At 38.5% G+C, this 26,818-nt stretch overlaps 1 protein-coding gene and 1 pseudogene across 1 annotated transcript in view; one reads left to right on the plus strand and one right to left on the minus strand.

Annotated features, from left to right (window-relative positions):
- Positions 1 to 26,818, minus strand: part of MORC1 (MORC family CW-type zinc finger 1) — a 218,496-nt gene that overhangs the window by 152,900 nt on the left and 38,778 nt on the right. The window contains exon 9 of the mRNA XM_089330742.1: positions 8,394 to 8,519. Coding sequence (XP_089186868.1) covers positions 8,394 to 8,519 — 126 coding nt within the window. The remainder of the gene's footprint in view (positions 1 to 8,393; positions 8,520 to 26,818) is intronic.
- On the plus strand, positions 6,928 to 7,076 carry LOC127483112 (U2 spliceosomal RNA; annotated as a pseudogene).

Genomic DNA, 26,818 nt, shown 5'->3' on the forward strand with positions numbered 1-26,818 from the left:
GGGACACAAAAAATAAAACAATATATAAAGGTTTGCTCCATTATAGTAGCAAAATGAAAAAAAAAGAAAATACCATTAATAGTAAATGTTGATTTAGAGTCAGACAAAGGGGCACTCTTGTACACTGTGGTTATGTGAGTAAATTGGTTTCTGCCTCACAGATAAAAGGACACTCTTACATGCTGTTCATATGAAAATTGATTCCTATTTCTTAGAGAGTAAATTAATAACAGTCATCAAAATTAATGGTGTATATATCTTTTGACCCAGAAATTTACTTCTGTACTTTCCTCTATAGAAATAACTCCATAAATATATATGCTTAGCATGTCCAGCTCAGCATTTAGTAACAACGAGAACCTTGAAAATTCTAAATGTACATCAATCAGAAAAGTTACATAAATCACAGAAAATCATACAATATATTTAAAGTGACAAAAACACCAAGATTGAACTGTAAATGAAAAGAACACATTGTAGATAACAGGATGTTTTTAAAAGATCTGTGTGTGTGTGCGTGTGCATGCATATGCGTGTAAACGTGCAGAAAGTGATCTGGAGGATATGTATGAAACCTCTGGCAGAAGCTCCCCTTTGGAGACACTGTGAATTGCCACAGCACAGGATGAAGCACAATTTCCAAAGAAGACCTTGTTTCTTAAGATTTTTCCCATATCTAATTCTGTATTATTTGAATTTTTATCAATTGCATTATTTTAAGAATAAAGCAAAGCTTCCCTTTGCTTTCAAGAGAAATAAAAATAAGAAGAAACACTGAGTAATTTTAAAGGCTTTATGCTGAAGAAGTCCAACTGCCCCTTGGTATCAATGGAAAATTGTTCTTGGAACCCCCACAGATACCAACATTCATGGATGCTCAGGCTCCTTAAATAAAATGGGACACTCTTATACCATGAAATTAATTCTCCACTCAGAAGCCAGAGTAATCTCTAAAAACCTAATCAAGAAATGCTACTCATACGCTCAGAAGTCACTTCATTCTCAACACAGCCACTTCCTCCTGTCATATTGTTCCAGGCTCTCCCTGATCTGTCCCATCAGCCTTATCGCTACACAGGTCCCGGCCTTTAGTTACATCAGTATTTGATTCCTGCCTTTTCACTTTCCATCCTCTTTTCCTAAAACCATCTTTGCATAAAATTCTTAGATGACTCACTGTGTTACCCTCCCTTCAAGACATTCCCTAAGGGTTTTTGTCTCCTACTATTTGTGCCTTTGTGTACTAGTGGCCAACATTTAATGGAGGCTGATCTGTGTTACTGACAAAATAAGCACAGCAGTGACGATGTGTGACTTCTGAGGGTGGGTTCTGAAAGGTTGCATTTTCCACTTTGTTCTCCTGGAGTGCTAATTCCAGTGGAAGTTAGACCCTACACTATGAAAATACTCAGGGAGGACTGTGCAGTGGCCTGTGTAAAGAAGCAGCAGTTTATCAGCACTGTGAGTGGCCCACCTTGAAAGCAGGTCTTCTACACCAGTCAAGATACCAGTAACCTCACTCAAAATCTCTCAGTAACTTCAAGAAACACCTGTCCCAAAGTACTCAACCAAACAGAGTCTTTCAAATTGCTGAGCCACAGAAGCTAAGAGGTACAAAGGGTGACCTTTATTATTAAGCTACTAAATTTGGGGTGGTTTGTTATGCAAGGACAGATAACCAGCACATTCACCCTCAGTTTATTCAGATCTCTGCACAAATTACCTCGATGTTTGAGCCAAAATAGCCACCCAATCTTCTCATAATGATTTCCAACCCAGCTCTATTACTCTTCATAGCACTTAGAATTACCTAATAGTTTGTTATCTGTTTTATTTTCTTACTGTCTCACACATACGCAATAGACTGTAAGCTCCAAAAGACAGGAATGTTTTGTTGTTGCTTGTACTGAACTAATGCCTACAAGAGTGATACACAGAGTGTGTCATTCTTGCATAGCTACATGTACTGTTGGTTTACAAACAGTCCAGGAATTTTTCTGTGTTTTTTGTGTGTAAAACAAGACATAGTTTTGTTTTAATCCTGTCAACAACCCTAAACGGCAGATTTGGCATTCACAATGGAGAAGAGTAAGGCTTAAGTGATTGCTGAAGGACTCTAACTTGGAAATGACAAAGCCAAAATTCGAATTCAGATTTGGCTGGTCCAAACTTTGCTTCCAATCACTAACTTATATTGCAGAATTAAACAATATTATAAAAGTTTAGTAATAGAACAGGACAAACAGCTTACAAAGGAGATAATATTCAAAAATTATTGGTCTTTCTTAGGGTCTGCTAATACTAACTGATAGAATTAAAAAGGAGAGAACAATCCAACATGGGAAGCGAGATACACAGCAGACTCATAGAAGGGCAGATGTCCTAAACAGCACTCTGGCCTCACAATCAGCCCTTAAGGCATTTGGATCTGGCTGAAGAGCCCATGAGAGTATTTTAGGCATGGAAAGCCAAGACACTCTAGGAAAAAAAAATGACCTAAATGAAAGATCTCTGTGAGTGAGATCCCAGTGGAAAGAATGGGCCATCAAAGAAGGAGGTACCTTTCTCTGAAGGGAGGAGAGAACTTCCACTTTGACTATGACACTATCAGAATAAGATCGAAGTCAGCGAACTCAAAAGGCTTCCATAGCCTTGGCAACTCATGACAAGAGCCTAGGGAGATTACTGACACCATAAACAAGAGTGTCAATTTGCTAAGTCAACAACAGGAGTCACTGTGTACTTGCTCCTCATGTGGGATCTGTCCTTAATGTGTTGTCCAATGTGAAGTAATGCTATAACTAGTACTGAAACAGTATTTTACACTTTGTCTTTCTGTGTGGGTGCAAACTGATGAACTCTTTACTTAATATATACTAAATCAATCTTCTGTATATAAAAATAATTGAAAATAAATCTTGATGTGAATGGAATGGGAGAGGGAGCGGGAGATAGGATGGTTGTGGGTGGGAGGGAGGTTATGGTGGGGGGAGCCATTGTAACCCATAAGCTGTACTTTGGAAATTTATATTTATTAAATAAAAGTTAAAAAATTATTGTTCTTTCTTGGTGGGCAGGGTATGAGGGTGGAGAGAATGTCTCCCCTCCTCTGAAATGAGAAGCAGCACAGTATTACAAGTATTCAGCAGCAGACCATAAAGGTAGTGTCCCTGAATGACTTTTTAAAAGGCCACACTGTTTTCATGAAAGATAGGTAACTCCAAGGCCCTCTTATTTGGTTTACATTCTGTAGTATGGGTCTACAGGAAAGGAGTGACAGTGAAAGATGGAATTTTTCAGACACTTTGACTATTTCTCTCTTAAAAGGCTTTCCAAATTGACCATTTTAGTCTCCTCTCTCTCCTAGGTGCATGTATCTAATGCCTGTTAAGTTGTTTCACTGCTAAAGCTAACGGATTCAAAAGCAAAGAAAATCAGTAATGTTTGTTGCCTTAGATCAAATAACACTGCCATCTATTAACTTGTCTGTGTTATAGAAACAATATTTAAGACTCCAAGAATTACAAATTTATAAAGTCTATTAAGTTGAAATAGACCTTAGAAAGCACCCAGCAGAAATCCTTTCCAAAGAAATAATCCATTCTACAATCCAGACTCTTCCAGGGACAAACACATGCTCCTTTTGGGAGGGAGTTCCTTTCACTGTGGGAAGGCACAAGCAACTCATTTCATATCACACTCACAGCCCTCTTTGAGTAACAATACTTCATGCCACATCTTTCCAGAGAAACTAAATTACCTGTCCTGAGCACACTGGATTTGGTATTCTGAACATTAAATCTAGTAATTGGACCACACCTTTGCTGTCCAACCAAAGAAAACTAAATGTTCTTGCCATGTTCCTACCAAGTGACATGTGCCCAAACAATGCCCAATAGGGAAGCTGAAAAATACTTGATGGAAACTCACTCTCACAGGAGCAAATATAATGTACACCCAGAAAACACATTCACTAGAGCACAGGTGTTTCAGTTCTCCAGAACACTCTAGTCATGGAAACACCGAGTCAACGGTGAGGTGGTTGAACATTTCTACTACTTGACTTCTCTGAATATCCTTATACTAAAACACAGATAATAAAAGGTGATCTATGTCAAGAGTGGCTGTTGTGGCACAGTGGGGTAAGCTGCAGAGTACCTGGGATCAAGTCCTACCTCCATTTCCAATACTGCTTCCTACCAAGGCACCTCAGAGGTAGCAGACAATGACCAAAGTACTTGTGTTCCTGCCACCCATGTGGGAGACTGGGATGGAGTTCCTGACTCCTAACTCTGGCCAAGTTTTGCCTTCTGGAATTCCAACTACCAATAACAACCATTTATGTTTTCAACCATGGGATGGTCTCCATGGGAAGATCTTTTGATAGATAGAAAGTTACTGTCCTGTAAGCCAGACAGTAAGTTCATTAACCTCCTAAGGGATCCGTATCTGAGTATTTTCCACCAGACATGACATGAGCAGGATGTGCATGGTTGATTCTGTCACTGCTCACCAAGTTCCATAATTGCTTTTAACAACTCTGTGACACTTTCAGCTTATATTAATCATGTGTCAATTAAAGTATCTATGGACTCTTATAATAATCAAATCTACACTTACTAAATAGATATTTTTAATTTATTTTTTAGGTACTTGGATTTCTACTTTTTTTTAACTTTTATTTAATGAATATAAATTTCCAAAGTACAGCTTATGGAGTACAATGGCTCCCCCCCCCCCAACTTCCCTCCCACCTGCAACCCTCCCCTTTCCCACTCCCTCTCCCCTTCCATTCACATCAAGATTCATTTTCGATTTTCTTTATATACAGAAGATCAGTTTAGCATACATTAAGTAAAGATTTCAACAGTTTGCTCCCACATAGAAACACAAAGTGAAAAATACTGTTTGAGTACTAGTTATAGCATTAAATCACAATGTACAGCACATTAAGGACAAAGATCCTCCATGAGGAGTAAGTGCACAGTGACTCCTGTTGTTGACTTAACAAACTGACACTCTTATTTATGGCATCAGTAATCACCCTAGGCTCTTGTCATGAGTTGCCAAGGCTATGGAAGCCTTTTGAGTTCGCCGACTTCGATCTTATTCCGACAGTGTCATAGTCAAAGTGGAAGTTCTCTCCTCCCTTCAGAGAAAGGTACCTCCTTCTTTGATGGCCCATTCTTTTCACTGGGATCTCACTCACGGAGATCTGTCAGTTAGGTTTTGGTGGTTTTTTTTTTTTTTTTTTTTTTTTTTTTTTTTTGCCAGAGTGTTTTGGCTTTCCATGCTTGAAATACTCTCATGGGCTTTTCAGCCAGATCCGCGTGCCTTAAGGGCTGATTCTAAGGCCAGAGTGCTGTTTAGGACATCTGCCATTCTATGGGTCTGCTGTGTATCTCGCTTCCATGTTGGATCGTTCTCTCCCTTTTTTATTCTGTCAGCTAGTATTTGCAGACACTAGTTTTGTTTATGTGCTCCCTTTGGCTCCGAGTCCTGTCATTATGATCAATTGTGAACAGAAATCGATCACTGGGACTAGTGAGATGGCATTGGTACATGCTACCTTGATGGGATTGAATTGGAATCCTCTGGGATATTTTTAATTTAAATACATGTCTATTAATTGACTATATAACATTTATTTATATTTTGGACTTCAACTCTTTCACATTTTGTTACCTGAAATTAAGACACCCTTTATAGTACAAAATCAATTATGAATTCGAGAAGTATACATAAATTGTTTTTATCCAAGTTACTGATAAAAGCTCCTAACAAAATACAAATAAGGAATGAAACCACTTGCATGATGCTAAAAGTTCACCTCTAGTTCACCTCTGAACTTGTTAGACATATTAAGTAAATTAGCTAAAGCAATTATAAGTGTATTCATGGTTTTCCTTAACAAAAGTATGGAAGAATCATTGATAATTAAATACAGTCACAAATTCTTATAAATACTTCTTTAGAGTTACAGAGTCCTTTTAGAGCTACCCTGTTTTACCAGTTCATTTCAGAAGCTTACTACAGCTAGAGTGGCCAAATGCACAGAGCAATCACTTTAATATCTTTTAAATGCCTCTACTTTGGTCAAACAGGGCCAATCTCAGCCCTGTTCTATTATAGTCATTGGAGATATAATACTTTTTAGGAAAGAAAAAAAAAGTAAGAGTCAGGGATAGGAAAACACTGAGGACACTCCACATATTTCTTGTGCATGACTCTCACCACCAAAAAATATATGAGAGAATTTATATGCAAGTAAATATGGCAAATGGATACACAGGAAAGCCCTAAAGTATAAAGCCATAAAATAATAACTCTTTCCGCATTGTAGATACTAAACATCAAATTTAATAGTTTGTCTAAGCTCTAAAGGAAACTTGGCAACAGTTCAAATCTGAAATTTCCTTTGGGGAGCTAAGCATATATGTACAAGATGCCTACTTCCTGATAATAAATACTTAAAAATATCACTTTGAAAGGTGAATCAAAAATACAGTAGAATGGGAAACAGAAAACACTTGACAAAAATAATTTAGGTAGATGAAACTGAATTTACTAAAATTACTTCAAAAAATGGAGACACATATGGGGCCGGCACTGTGGCTCAGCGGGTTAACGCCCTGGCCTGAAGCGCCAGCATCCCATATGGGTGCCAGTTCAAGACCTGGCTACTCCACTTCCCATCCAGCTCTCTGCTATGGTCTGGGAAAGCAGTAGAAGATGGCCCAAGTCCTTGGGCCCCTGAACCCACGTGTGAGACCCAGAAGAAGGTCCTGGCTCCTGGCTTTGGATTGGCACAGCTCCGGGCATTGCAGCCAATTGGGGAATGAACTATTGGATGAAGACCTCTCTCTCTCTCTGCCGCTCCTGTCTCTAACTCTGACTTTCAAATAAAGAAATAAATCTTTAAAAAAAATCACTTCTTGGCCTTTTGGCTAAGATCAAGTGTAATATCTGTTCTTATCAGTTAAAAAAAAATAGAGACACATACTTATTTTCATTGGCTTAACCCATTTTTGGCCAAAACTCACTGATAGGAATAATTTAATTTGCAAAGACCAACTATATTAAATAGATTGATGAAAAGGGAACTATTGCTTTGACATTTACTTGGGAATGAACTGACTGACTGATAGGAAAAATCCCAGTCTTGGTAAAGACTGGCTGCCATAAAATCAGAACTCAAAAGCAGAGCTTTGGAGGACTCTGCTAGCATATGCTCAGGGCATATGAAACAGATCTATAATTGTTAACATTAACGTTAACATTAACATTAACATTAACATGTTTGATTTCAGGGCTCCAGGAGAGCAACTGCTTTTCCATGAAAATAAGGCAACATGAAAAAGGCCTGTTCTGAAGAGAATATACTACATATAAAGGAGCCTGGAAACTGGATTAGTAAAGAACTATAGCCAGAAGATTTTAGTTCTTCAGTTTTGACATTTTTGTATCTGAAATGATGACAAAACTTAACACACAGGGTCACTGCAGAAATCAAAGAAAATAATTCAAGTAAAAAGGGACATACGCAGACAGTGGATAAGCATTAATTATTTCTCCCAGTAAATACTATGCTTCTTAAACTAGAATTAGTCTTATCCTTTTTATGCCTTGAATTTTGTACAATCTCAGACTCACAGATGACTTTAATAAACATTTGGTATATAAATGAATCACTACTCAGAAATCATAGCCAAAAAAAAGACCATTCTCATTGCATGCATATTTCAGCTAGACAAATAAAATGCAAAAATAGCTTATGCTAGAATATAAAACAAATAAAATATAAAGGATGAGTAGTTATAATGCTCAAGTGTTCATTCTCTGCAAATAATACACATAAGTACTATCATGCATTAACAAGAGGGATACATTAAGAAAATGTTGTGATTATGTAAACATCATAGCATGTCCTTACACAAACTAACACGGTTCTGATGTCACTGAGCAATATAATCTCAAGGAATCTCCTTTACATATACGGTCCGTTGCCAGGTGAAATGTAATTGTGCAGTGCATGGCTGTATACGGTTTAATAGTTCAAATATATTCTGTTGACAAAAAATACTCATCTAAGTGAACTGGGAGCTTGTAATGGAACTGATCACAATCAAAGCACCTGAGATGCAGTGAAGTAAAAAGCAAATTCTTGGTGTGATTATCTAACACAGCATGTTTACTTCAGTATGATGCCACCACTGCCAAGTATTTTTCATACATGTTCACTCTTCATAGCAAACCTTCCTAAATGCAGTCTGCATTCTGTTTATGTTAAACTCTTACTATCAAAAACAATGTCCATACTGTAACAATCTTGGGATGCACACGGATTTTATTAACAAAAATTCTCTGAAAATAATTTAAGGAAAGCAAGTTACCTGGGTCTGTAGAGACAATAACATAGGTGTTTTGTTTGAACTCTTTTGGCTTGAATGAATATTCTCATCCAAGGGTCAAAATACAGAACAGATGCATAGGCTCTGAATGACCATCTTTCTGGAAAGCTGGAATAAAAATACAACAAAAGTTACGATGTAGAGGATACAATCATAATATCCCTTTAAGAAGAGAAAAAGCATAGTTGCTGCCTGGGACACCTGCATCCCTTACTGAGGTGCCTGGGTTGAAGTCCCAGCTCCACTTTCAATTCAGCTTCTTGCTAATGTTCACCCTGGGAAGCAGCAGGTGATGGTTCAGATAGTTGGCTCCTCACAGGGCAGAACCAGGCTGACTTCCTAACTCTGGGCTTCAGCCTGCTCCAGGCCTGGCTTGTGGGCATTTGAAGGGTGAACCAGTGGATGGGAGATCTCTGTGTTTCTCTTCCTTTGAAATAAAAATTGGAAAAATAGAAAAGGAAAAAAATAGACTATTAGCTGGCGCTGCGGCTCACTAGGCTAATCCTCTACCTAGCGGCGCCGGCACACAGGGTTCTAGTCCCAGTCGGGGCGCCAGATTCTGTCCCGGTTGCCCCTCTTCCAGGCCAGCTCTCTGCTGTGGCCCGGGAGTGCAGTGGAGGATGGCCCAAGTGCTTGGGCCCTGCACCCCATGGGAGACCAGGAGAAGCACCTGGCCCCTGCCTTCGGATCAGCGCGGTGCGCCGGCCGCAGCGCGCCAGCCGTGGCGGCAATTGGAGGGTGAACCAACGGCAAAGGAAGACCTTTCTCTCTGTCTCTCTCTCTCTCTCTCTCTCACTATCCACTCTGCCTGTCAAAAAAAAAAAAAAAAAAAAAAAAAAAAAAAAAAAAAAAGACTATTGGGTTATAATAGAAGCTTGAGGAACTTTTCTGCTAAAAGTAATGACACCACAAACACCAGAAATTTTGCAAAACTCACTTCATCAAGCGGGCCTCTAAATACAAAAACCTGTGTAAATGACCTAACCTTTTGTTAGCAAAAGGTAAAACTTCTGTTTGGTTGAACGGAAATTTGTTGGCAACCCTCCAATTCTAAGTAGACTTTTCTCAGTAATAGAAAATAGGCTTTTCCAATCTACAGATTTAATGCAATCCCCATCATAATACTAATAGCATTCATCACAGAATTAGGAAAAACAATCCTAAAATTCATATGAAACCACAGACTCTGAATAGCCCACGTGATCCTGAGGAGAGGGAAAAGAATCAAGGTGGAAGTATCACAATACCTGATTTCAAAGCACACTATTAAGCTACTGTAATTAAAACAGCATGGTGCTGGCATAAAAACAAGCACATAGATCAACGAAACAGAATAGAGAGCCTAGAAGTTAATCCACATTTATATAGCTAACTGTTTTTGACAAAGATGCCAAGAACATATATATTGGAAAAAGGACAGCGTTTTCAGCAAATGGTGCTGAGGAAACTGAACATATATAAGCACTGAAATTAGATTCCTACCTCTTACCATAAACAGCTGAAGATGGATCAAATTTCTGAATATAAGAGCAGAAATTATGTACTGTTGGAAGAAAATTATGAGACACACTGCAAGACTTTAGTGTAGATGATGACTTCTTGGATAAGACCCCAAAAGCACAGGCAATGAAAACAAAACTAGACTTAGGGGATTATATCAAACTCAGAAGCTTCGGCATAGCAAAGGAAACAATCAATAGAGTTAAGAGACATCTGGCTTTATCTAACTCTACCTTTCAAATAAATAAATATTTTTAAAAAACAAACTGAACACAGACTGTTGATTACTAGAGGTTGGGAGGGGTGGGAAGAATAAAAGGAGTTTGGATCAAATACAAAACCAAAACCAAAAAAAAAAAAAAAAAAAAAGGAGATATTGGGTATGATTCATTAATTGTGACAATGATACTAATATGAGACATTAGTAGAAATGGGGTGAAGGGTATATGGGAACTTTATGTATTACTACATCACAATTTATCTTTTGTAAATTTTTTTAAGATTTATTTATTTATTTGAAAGAGTTACACAGAGAAAGAAGTAGAGGCAGAGAGAGAGAGAGAGAGGTCTTCTATCTGCTGGTTCACTCTGCAATTGGCAGCTTCTTCCAGGTCTCTCATGTGGGTGCAGGGGCCCAAGGACTTGGGTCATCTTCTACTGCTTTCCCAGGCCACAGCAGAGAACTGGATTGGAAGTGGAGCAGCCAGGACTTGAACCAGTGCCCATATAGGATTCTGACACTGCAGGCAGGGGCTTTACCAGCCACGCCGCAGCCCCGGCCCTTCTTTTGTAAATTTTAAATGATTCTGAAATGAAATGTTAAAAAGTAAAAAAGAAAATATACTTTTATTAAAACATTGGATGGGAAGGAAAAAATCAACTCAAATAAACAAAACAATTCCCCTGTTGAAACATAACAAAAATAATGTGGGTACACATAAATGAAAGGCATTCTATTAACTAACTGTAGACAAATACAATAAAAATGTTTTGTTTCCTTTTCAAAATTATGAAGAAATGTAAAATTTTATTAATTTTATTATGTGAAATGAATATTAAAATAACTATTTATGGCTAGTTGAATGAAGAGTCCAACAACTTATTAGTGAAACAGGAGAAACTAGAAAAATAGAGAAGGCAATAAAATGGGAGGAGAAACAATGCAAATAGCCAAAGAAGAAAACTGTACAACTGCAGATTGTTGGGAAATCACTGTCCCCGCACAGTAACAACTCTAAGGACCTTCTGTACTGAAGTTCACTTATGAAATCCAAGTCTTCTCCAATTAGACAAGAAATAAAGATCAAAGGTAGGCCCAGCCGTGCTTAAGAAGTAGTGATCTCTACTACTGGATTGCTAAAAAGGCTACCATAGAAGCTGTAAAGCCACACAGTCAAACAGCCAAATAAGGAGCAGTAAAGCCATCATTTCCACAATATCACCTTAAATCCAAACTGAGAAAAGGGCTTAAGGGGATGGCCCAACACAATTACACCACGAACAGTTACTTGGTAAGAAAGGACAGAGCTGTGAAGAATTTTTGAAAACATAGATGAAGTCATAAGAAATCCAAGGATTTCCCAGTTGGTTATAAGTTCCTTCAAGCTGGATCTGCAGTTCAAAAAAAAATCAGGAATTTCTTTTAATTGTTTAACAGGAAACTACTGTTAAAATATGCCTCGAGTAGAATATTCCCAGTACAAAGTATATAAAAATATCTAGCCCAAGGCTATTATTCCATAAAAACTAATGCATATTCCATAAATACTAATGCATTTTTAATCTAACAAGAGAAGGTGATCGCATTTGGTTGGTGCAGTACAACAATGTGGTTTAGTACATCAGAAGTGCAGAATGAAGTATGAACACACTTGTTTAAAATTTTTTCTTAGGATGCTATAAACAATCCAAGGATTCTCTGCCATTCTTTAAATACTTTCTGAATCTCCCGATTTGAAATGGCCCTTACAGATAGTAATTCTTTCTTTGACCTTGCTCAAAGCTGACAGATTTCTACAATTTGAAGGTAAAAGTCAAAAGTAATTTAGAGCCAAGTTTGAGAGTTTGAGAAATATTGTGAGAAACCAAGCTAGTTAAGCAAGTGTTGGTTAACTATATTGGCATAAATATATATACATATATGTATACAATATATATGAGAACATTAATACTTTACCTTTTGATAGCTCATTTGATTGGTTTGTTAATAAATATTTACAGGGAATTATCCATAGCATGCGAATTAGAGGTCCTTAAGACCTCCCTCATGGGAGGAGATTGACTAAAGGACTCATGGGCCTCAGCATATGGTTGCATCCATGGCTAAGATTCATCACAGCAACAGAGAAAGGATGGAAAGAAGCTCATGAGTAGAGCTGGGTTCTCTTAAGTTCTCCCCTTGTCCTGAAGGACTGCACAGGGACAGGCTTCCCAAAGCTGTGAAAATGCGGTCATGTATGTGAGGTTTCTACTTAAGAATCCTCCTTGGATACTCAGATCCAAGGTTTTTATTGGGAGCTGGTCACTTAGACCCCTTTTGCCTAGCAATGTATCAATGTGCCAGAGACCCAGAAGGAAAGAAAATTTTCAAAATAAAGTATACTGCTTGCACAGTCCAGACACGGCTAGCCATCCTTATCAGTTAGGAAAAGTTTTATATCAATGCAGAGAGCTGTTCATCAGTCAAGTTTCTGAAAGCCAGCTATGGAGCAACCATGCAATCACGTACGTGCCAACTTTTTTAGTTCCTGTCTGCATGTGACAAACAGAATGGTAAAATTTCATATTTGTAATATCTGTGATAGAAAAATGACAAAAGAAGCTACATACAAAAACTGTAGGGGGTTGGTGCTATGGCGTAATACGCTAAGCTTCTGCTTGTGGTGCAGGCATCCCATACGGGTGCCGATTCTAGTCCCAGCTGCTCCTCTTTCAAACCAGCTCTCTATGACCTGAGAAAGCAGTAGAAAATGGCCCAAGTGCTTGGGGCCCTAGACCTGCATGAGAGACTGGGAAGAAGCTCCTGGCTTCAGATCAGCCACTCAATCATTCATTGTCTGCTTATCTGTGTTCCTTTCAGGCTATAAACTCTATAAGAATAGCATCCTTATCAATAAATAAATGCTTATCAATAAATATTTGTTGAATAAATAATCATTCAAGACTTCCCTGGCTTAATGTAGAATAAACAGAAGTTCCCTATATAAGAAGGATTTTTAAAAAAAGATTTATTTATTTGAAACAGTAACAAAGAGAAAGGGAGCAGAGAAAGAGGGAGAGAGGGAGGGGAGACCCTCCATGTCCTGGTTTACTCCCCGAAATGTTCACAACAGCCAAGGCTGGGCCAGACCAAAGCCAGTACCAAGGACTCTATCCAGGTCTCCATGTGAGTTACAGGGACTCAAGTACTTGGCCCATCACCTGCTATCTTCCCAAATCCATTAACTGAAAGCTGGATTGGAAGCAGAGACACTGGGACTTGAATTGACACTCTAATATGGGATGTAGGTGTCTCAAGCAAAGCCTAACACACTATATCACAACATCTGCCAGTAGAAGGACTTTTTAATGAAAGAGCACCTTCAATGATGACGTGATCAGCCTGCATAAAGCAAGCCATTCACTTGGGAAACTGAGATATAAATGTGCTAAGTAGTTAGGATTCTTCAGAAGATCAGAGGAAAAGACAAAACAAAACAAAACACTATTGCTCTCCACTTGCCAGGAGCTCCTTCACATATATTCTTTGAGAGTTTTTCTTGTTTCCTAAAGGTCTTTTCTCTCTCTTTATAGTTGTCTTGAAATTGCCATATTTGTCTTTCTATATCTCTCTCATTTTCTATTTAACTAGCTATGATAAGAAACTGAAGACATGTGGGAAAAGAAGATTTGAAGGCAGTAACTAGCTTTGTGGTCTGTGGACTATAATACAAGGATAGAGAGTGAGTCAGTAGGTCTGTCTTCTGTTCACAATCAAATATTCTTAGCAGTCTCTAATTTAGCCTCTGCGTGGCCTCTTTCTTCCATATGTCCACAGTATTCTGTGTTAATATTATCCCATGAGTAGTTATCACAGGTAGATTTGTGTGTTGTAGTCAGCAAAGTGTGTTAAAGGCAGGAGAGGGGCCAGAACATGGGGCTCCAAGCCAAGGTCACATGTCCTTTACCAATCTCATTGTGTGCATTTTTTAAAGCTGCTCAGGTGATTCCCTTAACTCTTCCAGGTATGGAAACTATTGCCTGGCAGCACAGTAGACAGGGTAGAACGTAAGGCAGGTTCCCTGAAAGAGGGAAAGAGAACAAGTTTTCAGGTTTTCAGACTGAGGACATCCGTGGAGAAACACCGCTACATGATCCATGGATCCTAAGAACTGAGCTGGCCTTATTCTGTGATGTGGATGTCTTCACCAAAGCTCATTTTCAAATTTAATCCCCATTATGAGGTATTAAAAGTCAGGGCCAGTAGGGATCTTAAAAAGGTGATTAAAGCTTTGACATTATGAACGGATTAATGCATTAATGCCTTAGCTTGAGAGTGGGTGTCTGTCATAAGAACCAGACTGTGTCTCTTACATGCACCCATTCTGCCAGATGATGCCCTGTGATGCCTCAAGACAGTGCAGAGAGTGTCATTAGCAAGAAAGCCTTCAGTAGATGTGGGTCCTGGACCTTGGACCCAGAGCATGAGATGAATAAACATATTTTTTATGAATTACCTGTTCTCGAGTATTCTGTTATAGCAACAGAAAATGGACTACAACTGTGCATAAAGCCCATGATTGAGAATACGACTCTGAGTTCAGGCACCAAACTAAAGCAGGTCCCTTTTGCTGTATCTCAGAAGTACCATGGTTTTATTCATCAAAATACTATATATTATAATCAAAATTGCTTTCTAAGTTTATTGCTCAAGTCTCTTTTAAAATGTCAAGACTTTTAATTAAGAGGCAGAGAGACACAGATGAAAACAAAGAGCTCCTATCCACTGGTATACTCCCCAAAAGCTCACAACAGTCAAGATGGGACAGGGCTGATGCTAGGAGTCAGGAATGCAATCAGGTCTCCCACATGAGTGCAGGAACCCAATCACTTTAGCCATCAACACTGCCTCCCAGGATCTGCATTAGCACAAAGCTGGAGTCGAGAGCCTGGGCAGGTATCAAACACAGGTACTCCAATGTGGGATTCAGATGCCTCAGCCATTAAAACAAACACCTGCTTCCTGAGATGTCTGCAAGTTCAAATGAACAAGGTCTATATTAATTTGACTATAAAGGAATGCATAATGACTTTTAACTAGTCTAAATTCCAAACTCTGAAGGAAATCATCAAATTTAACCTTAGATTATACCTAACAGAAATTTCAAGTCAAAGTGGTAATTTAAAAGTTATAAACTACATAAAGTAACGAAACTGCTTCTTTCGTGACAACCAGGATATGACAAACAGCACATAATAACAATCTCAAACTGTAACTTTTGATGTGTTCCCAGCCAGCTCAGTTAAGACATAAACTGGAGACATTATGGAATGCTGCCCAATGACTGTCAATTTAGAAAATGCTGGCAGCATAGCACCTAATTTTAAAACATTACTTAGTACAAAATTTCAACTCTATTACTCTGTATTATATCATCACTTTCAAAACAGTTTTTGGATGGGACTTTCTAGCTGCTGAGATACTGAGTCACAGTGGATTCCAGGATATATGGCAGGCTCTTTGGTGACAGCAAGCTCTGCAATACATCTTTGTTACTACAGGGTCTCTGCTTCCTTCCAGTTTTTTATAAAGTTGCATATGGATAATTTTTACATTGGTTAGATGACAGTAAGTAGCTGAAAGAAACATGGCCACATGGAAATGACATACATAATAGACCAGGTGAAATAAAAACAAGGTACTGACCCTCACCCAAAAAAAAGAAAGGAAATCAGCAAAGATGCTACAGGGATGATCAGACCTTCACAGTGTGGCATTCAAAAACTATTTAAAATGTAACAGAGATACCTTAACCCAAATGCCTCTGCTGACAGGCCACATCATTACATAAAGGAATATTTATTGAAAAATAAATGCGTGGATAGAATCACTTTGGTAGACTGAGAATCATATTAGTCTCTTGCTGAAATCAAGGATGACAATTAATGTGGCTGTGAGCCCAGAGAGGTTTTAGAGAGTAGAAAGGTAGTCCAGGAGACAGCATGTTACCATATCATATGGCCTGCTGAAGAATACTAGGAATACTTTGTCTTTCTCTCTGGAGTCATTGAAAAATTTTGTACAGAGAGGTTTTTAAAAAAATACATTGTACTTACTTATTTGAAAGAGTGACATGGAGAGTGATCTTTCATCTGCTGGTTCACTACCCAAGTGGCCACAATTGCCAGGCCAAAACCAGGAACCCAGACCTCCATCTGGGTCTCCATCAACATGTGGCAGGGGCCCATGAACTTGGGGCATCTTCTGCTGCTTTCACGGGCACATTAGCAGGAAGCTGGATCAGAAGTGGAGCAGCGAGGACTTAAGTCAGTGCACTGCAGCAGGCAGCGTAGCCCTGTGCGCCACAATGTTGGCCCCTTGCTCAGCAAGTTTTTAAATGATTGCTATCCCTGCTGCTGAGGGTCAAAGGTAGAACAGTTTTTAAAGGGTCAAGGGTAGAAGCAGAGACAATTGGACCAGTGGAAAAACTACACAATAATCCAGGTAAGATATAATGGTGATTTGGAGCAGGAGTACAGCAGTAAGGATGATAAGTGTTATATCTGGATTTTAAAAAATTTAGAGACAGAGAGTTTCCATTTGTTAATTCACTCCCCAAATGCCTGCAACATCTGGGCTGGATCAGGCAGAAGCCAGAAGCCAGGAACTCAATTCAGGTCTCCAACATGTATGAAAGGAACTCAACTACGTGAGTTATCATCCCTGCCTCCCAGGGTGTACATTAGCAGGAAGATGGAGTCAGGAGCAGAGTCAGTCATTGAACCAGGTACTGAGATATGGGATGCGGCATCTTAACTGCTATCTCAAACATCGCCCACTGGATTATTTTGAAGGCAGAATTAATTATGAAATAAGTTAATCTGAAGAGTCCTATGAGTGCTAAATATAATGAAAATAAAAACAACTCATGGACAGTCACATGATAGGAATGATTAAAAGTTAAGAGGAAATCCTAAGAGCTATCCAACGGAAAAAATTACTAAAATACAAAAATTCAATAATCATATCTGCATTTGGATTTCTCACCAGCAACATAGATTCCAGAAGTGAGTCGAAAAGTAAGTTCAAAGGGAAATTATTTTTGAACCGATGTTTCTATACTCATTAAAAAATGTATTAATAAGGGGTTCACTTAAGATAATATATGTGGGCCGGCACCTCGGCTCAACAGGCTAATCCTCCGCCTATAGTGGCGCCGGCACACCGGGTTCCAGTCCCGGTCGGGGTGCCGGATTCTGTCCCAGCTGCCCCTCTTCCAGGCCAGCTCTCTGCTGTGGCCCGGGAAGGCAGTGGAGGATGGCCCAAGTACTTGGGCCCTGCACCCCATGGGAGACCAGGAGAAGCACCTGGCTCCTGCCTTTGGATCAGCGTGGTGCGCCAGCTGCAGCGCGCCGGCCACGGAGGCCATTGGAGGGTGAACCAACAGCAAAGGAAGACCTTTCTCTCTGTCTCTCTCTCTCTCTCACTATCCATTCTGCCTGTCAAAAAAAAAAAAAAAAAAAGATAATATAAAGATAATATATGTAATTGTAATAAATCTAATAACTCAGAAATATACATAGCAAAAGTTGGTGGAAACACAAACAAGGACACAAACACCAGCACTATGAAAGATTTTAACATTCCAGGCTCAGGAATCGGGTGATTAAAAAGAAAAAAGACACAGACTTGAATAAATTAATTAAAATATTTACATAACACATAGGAATACAACTTTGTTCCTATCAGAGACTCATACTTTTTCTCAATGTCTAAGACATACGGGCACAAACAATCTGAACATATGGTGGGTGCTGTGGTGCACAGGTTAAGCCACTATCTGGGATCCACATATCCCATTTAGGAGTGCCTGTGTTTAAATCCATCTCTGCTTCTGGTCCAGCTTCTTGCTAATGCACACCCTGGGAGGCAACAGATGACAGCTTTACTACTTGGGTCCCTGCCACCCACACGGAACACGCAAGTGGAGTTCCCAGCTCTAGACTTCAGTCTTATAGCTCACTCCTATCTGTTGTGGGCATTTGGGAAGTAAATCTCAGATGGAAGATCTTGAAATCTATCTACCTATTTGCCTTTCAAATAAATAAAATAAAAATTTCTTGAAAAAGAATATGTTCCCCCCCCAACAAAAAGAGAAAAGGTGAACATATTTCAAAAAGCAGATTAAAAACAGACTAGATGCAATACAATTAAAACAATAAAGGAATATGGACACATCCTCACAATAACAAATCAAAATACTTACAGATATTTAAAAATGTTTTAAAAAGTAACTAACAATTAGAAGAGGTAAAAAACAAATTTATAAGATATATAGATATACACAATGAGTTCTACATTTTAAAAAACTGTAGCACAAGCCTATAATGTGAAAGAGAAATGAGCCTTCCTCATTTAGTCTCCCTTATTTAGTCTTATTTAGATTAGAAAATTAGATTAAAAGTCAATGAATAAAACTATATATCACAGGAATAGAAAATTAAACCAAAAGGAAATCTAGAAAATAAATAGTAAATAAAAATAATCCTAGTAGACTAAGCAAAAACAAGACAAAGTTGTTTTGCTTTTTGACACCAGCCGAAATTATTAAGCTCTTGCCAAGGAAAGGATAGCATAAAATACATGTTATATGAAGAAAAAGTAAAAAAAAAAAAATCAAAGGAAAACAGAAATTTTAAAAGAAAATATTATGGAAATGTCCATGTCCATCAGAAAAATTTAAATAAAATGTATATTTTAAAAGAAATTATAAATAACAAGTTTAAGCCCCTAATTTCCAAAATCTGAAGGAACTAGCAAACATGGCAAAATTAAAATGTAACAAAAATAGTAATAAGACTATCAAATCTGGCAAACAAATGGGTGAAATTCCCAAAACACTCTAGAAATTTATCATAACCTACACCAATAATAAAGAAAGAATAATATAAGCATAATCAAAACACTCTTACATGCAATAACATTTGCAAATTTACTTTTGTAAAGCTTTGCCTTATATCTTTGTCAAACCAATGGTTAAGAATGTTATAATACTACAGCTTTAATGATTCATGATAAATTTAAAATGAAATAGTTATTTTCCCTTCAATTACTTTTTGTAGCAATTGTCTACATTTCCACTAACCTAAACATAAAATCAACACAGTTAAATAAAAACTAGCAAATGAACACAGTGCTATAAAAGATGTGCTTGGATTTATCTGAGGAATGCAGAGATGATTCAACATCGCAAATTCTAATAATGAACCATTCTAACAAATTAAAAGAGAAAAAAAAACAAACAGATGTCAAAAAGCATTAAAGCTTAACACTTATTTCTTCATGTGAAAAGTTGGCAAATAAAATGTTCTCTATAAACTAGATAAACAAAGCTTTCAGATTTCACAAAAAGCCTCTGATCAAAAAGAACACAAAGTTGCCGATATGTTTGGGATATTAATCCTTTGTCAGATGATATGATGTTGAACAAGGAAAAACCCAAGCACTCCACCAAAAAGCTGTTAGAATTGATAAGCCAATTCAGTAAACTTGCAAGTTACAAAATAAACATTTAAAAGTAGCTCAGGCCCGCGGCGTGGCTCAATAGATTAATCCTCCGCCTTGCAGCGCCGGCACACCAGGTTCTAGTCCCGGTCAGGGCGCTGGATTCTGTCCCGGTTGCCCCTCTTCCAGGCCAGCTCTCTGCTGTGGCCAGGGAGTGCAGTGGAGGATGGCCCAAGTGCTTGGGCCCTGCACCCCATGGGAGACCAGGAGAAGCACCTGGCTCCTGCCATCAGATCAGCGTGGTGCACCGGCCGCAGCGCACTGGCCGCTGCGGCCATTGGAGGGTGAACCAACAGCAAAGGAAGACCTTTCTCTCTGTCTCTCTCTCTCACTGTCCACTCTGCCTGTCAAAAAATAAAAATAAAAATAAAAGTAGCTCTTATGTATGCTAATGATGAACGCACAGAAACAGAAATCCCATTCACAGTAGCCACACACAAAATATTAAATACTAAAGAATAAATTTAACCAAGGAAATGAAATATCTCTGAAATGAAAATTATCAAATGCTGATGAAACAAATCATCAAGTACATAAAAAATAGAAATATATTCCTTGTTCATGGATCAGAATAATAAGTTCCATTAAAATGTCTCTACTACTTAAAGCAATTTATAGATTCAATACAATCCCCAACAAAATACCAACGACATTCTTTATAGAACTAGAAAAACTAATCCTAAAATTTATATGGAATCACAGAAGACTCAGAGTAGTCAAAGTCGTCTTGAACAAGAAATATTAAGCTGGTGGCATCACAATACCTGACTTCAAAACATACTTCAAAGCTATAGTAATTAAAACAGCTCTGTATTGGCATAAAAACTGAAACATAGATCAATGGAACAGAATAGAGAGGCCAGAAAAAAATTTTTGAGCCCAGAAATTAATCCACATATACAGCCAACTGATCTTTGACAAAAGTGCTCAGACCATACAGTGGAGTAAGGATAGGCCCTTCAACAAATGATGCTGGCAAAACTGGGTTTAAACATGTAGAAGAATGAAATTAGATCCATTCTCTCACCATATACAAAAATCAACTCAAGATGGTTCAAATACCTAAATTTAAGACCTGAGACTACGAAGCTGCAAGAAGAAAATGTGGGGGAAACACTCTTGACATTGTGTAGGGCACAAGCAGCAAAAGCACTACTAAATAAACAGAATATATAAAACTCAGGAAACAATCAACCGAGTGAAGAGACACCAAGCAGAATGAGAAAAAATATTTGCAAACTACTTATCGGACAAAGGATTAATATCCCTAATATTTTGGCAACTTTTAAAACTCAACAACAACAACAAAAAAACAACCAATCCAGTTGAGAAATGGGCAGAGGACTTCAATAGACAGCTCTCAAAAGAAGAAATATGAATAGCCCAACAAATATATGAAAAATACTCATTATCACTAGCCATTAGGAAAATGCAAATCAAAACCACAATGAGATGTCATCTCACCCCTGTCATAATGGCTAAAATCCAAAGCACAGTGAATAACAAATGCTGTTGAGGGTGTGGACAAGGCGGAACACTTATGCATTGTTGGTGGAAATGTAAATTAGTAAACCACTGTGAAAACAGTGTGGAGATTTCCTTAAACACTAGAAATAGACTTGCCATATGATCCAGGAATCCCACTACTGGATATATATATATATATATATATATATATAAGACTTGAACACAATTTATCAAAGAGATACCTGCACAACCATGTTCGTAGCAGCACTGTTCAAAATAGCGAAATTTCAAATCAACCAAGGTATGCATCAGCAGACAAATAGATAAAGAAAAAGTAGTATGGGGGCTGGCACTGTGGTGCAGTGGGTTAACGCCCTGGCCTGAAGCACCGGCATCCCATGTGGGCGCTGGTTCGAGACCCAGCTGCTCTACTTCCCATCCAGCTCTCTGCTATGGCCTGGGAAAGCAGAAGAAGATGGCTCAAGTCCCTGGACCCCTGCACCCACGTGGGAGACCCGAAGGAACCTCCTGGCTCCTGGGTTCAGATTGGCACAGCTCCTGCCGTTGCAGCCAATTGGGGAGTGAACCAGCAGATGGAGAATCTCTCTCTCTCTCTCTCTCTCTCTCTCTCCTTCTCCCATTTTCTTTCTCCCCCTGCCTCTCCTTCTCTCTATGTGTAGCTCTTTCAAATAAATAAATAAATCGAAGAAGAAGAAGAAGAGGAGGAGGAGGAGGAGGAGGAGGAGGAGGAGGAGGAGGAGGAATGGGACTGAAGCTGTGGTGTAGCGGGTAAAGCCTCTGCCTGCGGTGCTGGCATCCCATATGGGCACCAGTTCGAGTCCCAGTTGTTATACTTCTGATCCAGCTCTCTGCTATGGCCTGGGAAAGCAGTGGAAAATGGCCCAAGACCTTGGGCCCCTGCACCCACATGGGAGACCCAGCACAGCTCCAGCTGCTGAGGCCAAGTGGAGAGTGAAATAGCAGATGGAAGACCTCTCTGTCTCTCTGCCTCTCCTTCTCTCTCTGTGTAACTCTGACTTTCAAATAAAATAAATAAATCTTAAAAAAAAAAAAAGAGGAAGAAGAAGAAGAAACAAATGCCTGTGGGAATCAGTATTGCTGCAAATATGATTTTGTAAAACTTTGTTCTATATCTTTGTCAAACCAATGGTTAAGAATGTTATACTACTATAGTTTCAATGATTTGTGAATACTTTAAAATTTACTGTACATGGATGAACGTCATTTTTCCCTTCAATTATGTTTTGTAGCCATTGTCTATATTTCCACTAAACTAAGGTTTCTTTGCTTTTTACTTGCTAAACTTCTTATTCAGTGAAGTAGAAAGCCTTTTTACCATAACATAAATTTAAAATGTGTTACCTCAAAAACTAAGGGAAAAAAAAAAAAAAAAGAAAGGGAGAGAGACTGAGGGAAGCAGGGAGGAAGGGAATATCATTATTTACTTAGAATTGTACCTACAGGGCTGGCGCTGTGGCGCAGCAGGTTAACGCCCTGGCCTGAAGCGCCAGCATCCCATATGGGTGCCGGTTCGAGACCTGGCTGCTCCACGTCCAATCCAGCTCTCTGCTATGGCCTAGGAAAGCAGTAGAAGATGACCCAAGTCCTTGGGCTCCTGCACCCGCGTGGGAGATCTGGAAGAAGCTCCTGGCTCCTGGCTTCGGATCGGCACAGTTCCGGCTATTATGACTAATTGGGGAGTGAACCATCAGAAAAAGAGGAAGACCTCTTTTTCTCTCTGCCTCTCCTCTCTCTGTACAACTCTGACTTTCAAATAAATAAATAAATTAAAAAAAAAAGAATTATACCTACCAAACACAATGAATCTATTAAAATCTAACTAAAAATTAAAATTAAAAAATTAATAACTACCTAATAGAAATATAATCAAATATACAAGCAAATTATGAAACAATGTAAGTGTCTAACAAATATGAAATACACTCAAAGTATTCAATAATCAGGATAAAAACAAATTACAGTGAAATAGTTAATCTACCAGGCAAGATTTTGAAAGATTTTTAAATGACATTTTAGTGAGAATGGGGAAAAAAAACTCAGATCACTGGATGCATGCATAATCAGCTAAAGTTTCTTTGATAGTAAGTTTGCACTATTGATTTAAAATTACTACCACTTGGAACTGACTTTGTGTTGTTGCATGTAAAGCCATCACCTGCGACACCAGCTTCCCGTATGGGCACCAGTTCAAGTCCTGGCTACTTCGCTTCGGATCCGGCTCCCTGCCAATGTGCCTGGGAAAGCAGCAGGAATGGCCCAAGTGTTTGAGCTCCTGCATCCATCTGGGAGACCTGGAAGAAGCTCCTGGCTCCTGATTTGTCTCAGCCCTGGCTGTTGCGGCCATTTGGAAAGTGAACCAGTGGATAGAAGATCTCTTTCTCTTTCTCTATAACTCTGCCTTTTAAATTAATAAAATAAAATCTTAAAATAAATTAATAAATAAATAACATTACTACCATTTAATCCTATAATATTATTTCTGAGAGTCTATACTAAAAAAAACATTATACATAAGAAATAAGAGTGGGAATAAGAGAGGGAAGAGGAAGTTTGTAACTGTGAAGCTGTATAGTTTTGCATACATTTCTAAGCACTAACTCCTAAGGGTACAATTTAAAAACTTGTCATGGAACTCCAAATCCCATTAAGCTGGGTGATAAAAACATTATCTTAAGTGTTAAAGTGATCATATTAAGTGTTAAAGTGAACATATAGATGTATTAAGTGTTAAAACGACCATATAAATAAGATCAAGTGTGAGGTAATTATAGTAGATAGCATTAAAAAGGAGAGAATATTCCAATATGTGAAGCAGTCCTCACAGCAGACCCATAGAATGACAACTGCTTTAAATACCACTATGACCTCAGAATCAGCCCTTAAGACTTCCTGAAAAGCCTGTAAGAGCATTTCAGGCATGGAAAGCCAAGGCACTGTAGCAAAAAAATATTCTACATGAAGAATCTCTGTGAGTGAATCCCAATGGAAAGAAGTGGCTATCAAAGAAGGATGTACTTTTCCCTAAAGGGAGGAGAGAACTTCCACTTTGCTAATAACCTTGCCTAAATACTGACGGAGTTTGCGGGTTGAAAAGGCTTCCATAGCCTAGGCAGCTGATGTCAAGAGCCTCAGTGGTCACTGATGTCATATATAAGAGTGTTAATTGTTAAATTAACAACAGGAGTCATTGTGCACTAACTCCCCATGCAGGACCTCTGTCCTTAATGAGTTGTATTATGGGAGTTAAATGTGATACTTGTTCTCAGTTTTGTGTGTGTGTGTGCACGCACGTGTGTGTGTATGTGCAAATTGTTGAAATCTTTACTTAGTATAGAGTTGGTCTTCTGTATACAAAGTTAATTGAAAATGAATCTTAATGGAGAATGGGACTGGGAAGGGGAGAGGAAGGAGGACGAGTGGTGCGAGTGTGGGTGGGAGGGTGGGCACGCTGGGAAGAGTAACTATATTCCTAAAGTTGTACATGTGAAATTTGTATTCCTTAAAAAATAAATTAATTGGGCCGGCGCTGTGGCTCACTTGGCTAATCCTCTGCATGTGGCACTGGCACCCCGGTTTGTAGTCCTAGTTGGGGCACCAGGTTCTAGTCCTGGTTGCTCCTCTTCCATTCCAGCTATCTGCTGTGGCCCAGGAGGGCAGTGGAGGATGGCCCAAGTGTTTGGGTCCCTGCACCCGCATGGGAGACTGGGGGAGGCACCCAGCTCCTGGCTTTGGATCAGCACAGCGCCGGCCTTGGCAGCCATTAGGGGTGTGAACCAACAGAAGGAAGACCTTTCTCTCTGTCTCTCTATAACTCTCTCTCTGTCTCTCTCTCTCACTAACTCTGCCTGTCAAAAAAAAATTAATTAACTAATTTAAAAATACTATACATGTGTCCAACAATATAACTATAAAAATCAGCATTCCTAAATCTGTATATATGAAATATATGAAACTTGTATAACTTAAATAAGAAAAAAAAAAGGAGAAAGGAGGGGAAATTTCCTGCATACACACACACACACGAGGGAAATCACTCATATTACTGTAAATAAGTTTCTTTTAAATGAAGAAATAAAACATTTCATTTATCAACAGAAATAAACATAAATAAAAATGAGATTGAAACTTTAAAAAACAAACAAAAAAAGATTGGCAGTGTTTAAAATAGCAAAATAGTTTAATCAATCTAAATGCCCTTCAATAAGGAGAGTATTGAAGTATAATACATCAATGTGTAATAATTAATATTATATAAAAATCACTATACAGTAATGTATAGGAATTATAATTATACAGCTTTTTATAAATGAGGTATGCTATTTCAAAGGATCATTTTATCTATTTCTAAAGTATATTTTAAAAGTTATTTTGGGCGGATGAAGGCAGGGGGATGGGAAAGGTTGGATAGTGGATACTAAAACACAGTAGGCTGAACATAATAGGTTCTGGTGTTTTCTAATGAAGTGTCTGTGGCTCACAATGATATATATTTTATACCAAGAATTGAAACAAAAGTGTTGATAGGTTACAAACAAAGAAAACATAAGGAAATAGAAAGCCTGATTGCTTGCTATGGCCAGTGTATGTTGAAATGTTGCATTGTATTCCTTAAAAGCATCTAAGTGTTAAATTCAACCAAAATTGAAAAAAATTTAAAAGTGTAAAATTTTGAAACATTTTGTGTGCAATCTCAATAAATTTAAGAAATATTAAATCAGTGTTCCTTTCATTATTTGTGATATCTTTTTTTAATTTATTTATTTGACAGGTAGAGTTATAGACAGTGAGAGAGAGACAGAGAGAAAGGTCTTCCTTCCATTGGTTCATTCCCCAAATGGTCACTACAGCCGGCCTGCACCAATCCGAAGCCAGGAGCCAGGTGCTTCTTCCTGGTCTCCCATGTGGGTTCAGTGGCCCAAGCATCTGGGCCATCCTCCACTGTCTTCCCGGGTCACAGCAGAGAGCTGGACTGGAAGAGGAGCAACCGGGACTAGAACCGGCACCCATATGGGATGCCGGCACTGCAGGCAGAGGATTAACCAAGTGAGCCACAGCACCGGCCCCTATTTGTGATATCTTCCTTCATGAGCTCTTCAGTGTCTTGGACAAAATCCATAATTTCCAAGAACCATAACTTTTAAACTACTGGTCAAGGTAACTTTAGATTTTTTTTTTTACTTTTATTTAATGAATATAAATTTCCAAAGTATGGCTTATGGATTACAATGGCTTCCCCCCCATAACGTCTCTCCCACCTGCATCCCTCCCCTTTCCCACTCCCTCTCCCCTTCCATTCACATGAGGATTCATTTTCGATTCTCTTTATATACAGAAGATCAGTTTAGCATACATTAAGTAAAGATTTCAACAGTTTGCTCCCACACAAACATAAAGTGAAAAATAATAGATGATTTTTTAAATGATGGTGAAATCAGATCAGACCTATTGTCATGTTTAATCCCAGTGAGAGTCAAGTTGGGAATTGATAATTTCTTCTTTTTTTTTTTTTTACAGAAGATCAGTTTAGTATACATTAAGTTAAGATTTCAACAGTTTGCACCCCCATAGAAACACAAAGTGAAATATACTGTTTGAGTACTCGTTATAGCATTAAGCCTCAATGTACAGCACATTA

Source organism: Oryctolagus cuniculus, chromosome 4 (assembly GCF_051225735.1).
Source record: "Oryctolagus cuniculus isolate XC-2025 breed Fujian yellow rabbit chromosome 4, ASM5122573v1, whole genome shotgun sequence".
Lineage (NCBI taxonomy): Eukaryota > Metazoa > Chordata > Mammalia > Lagomorpha > Leporidae > Oryctolagus > Oryctolagus cuniculus.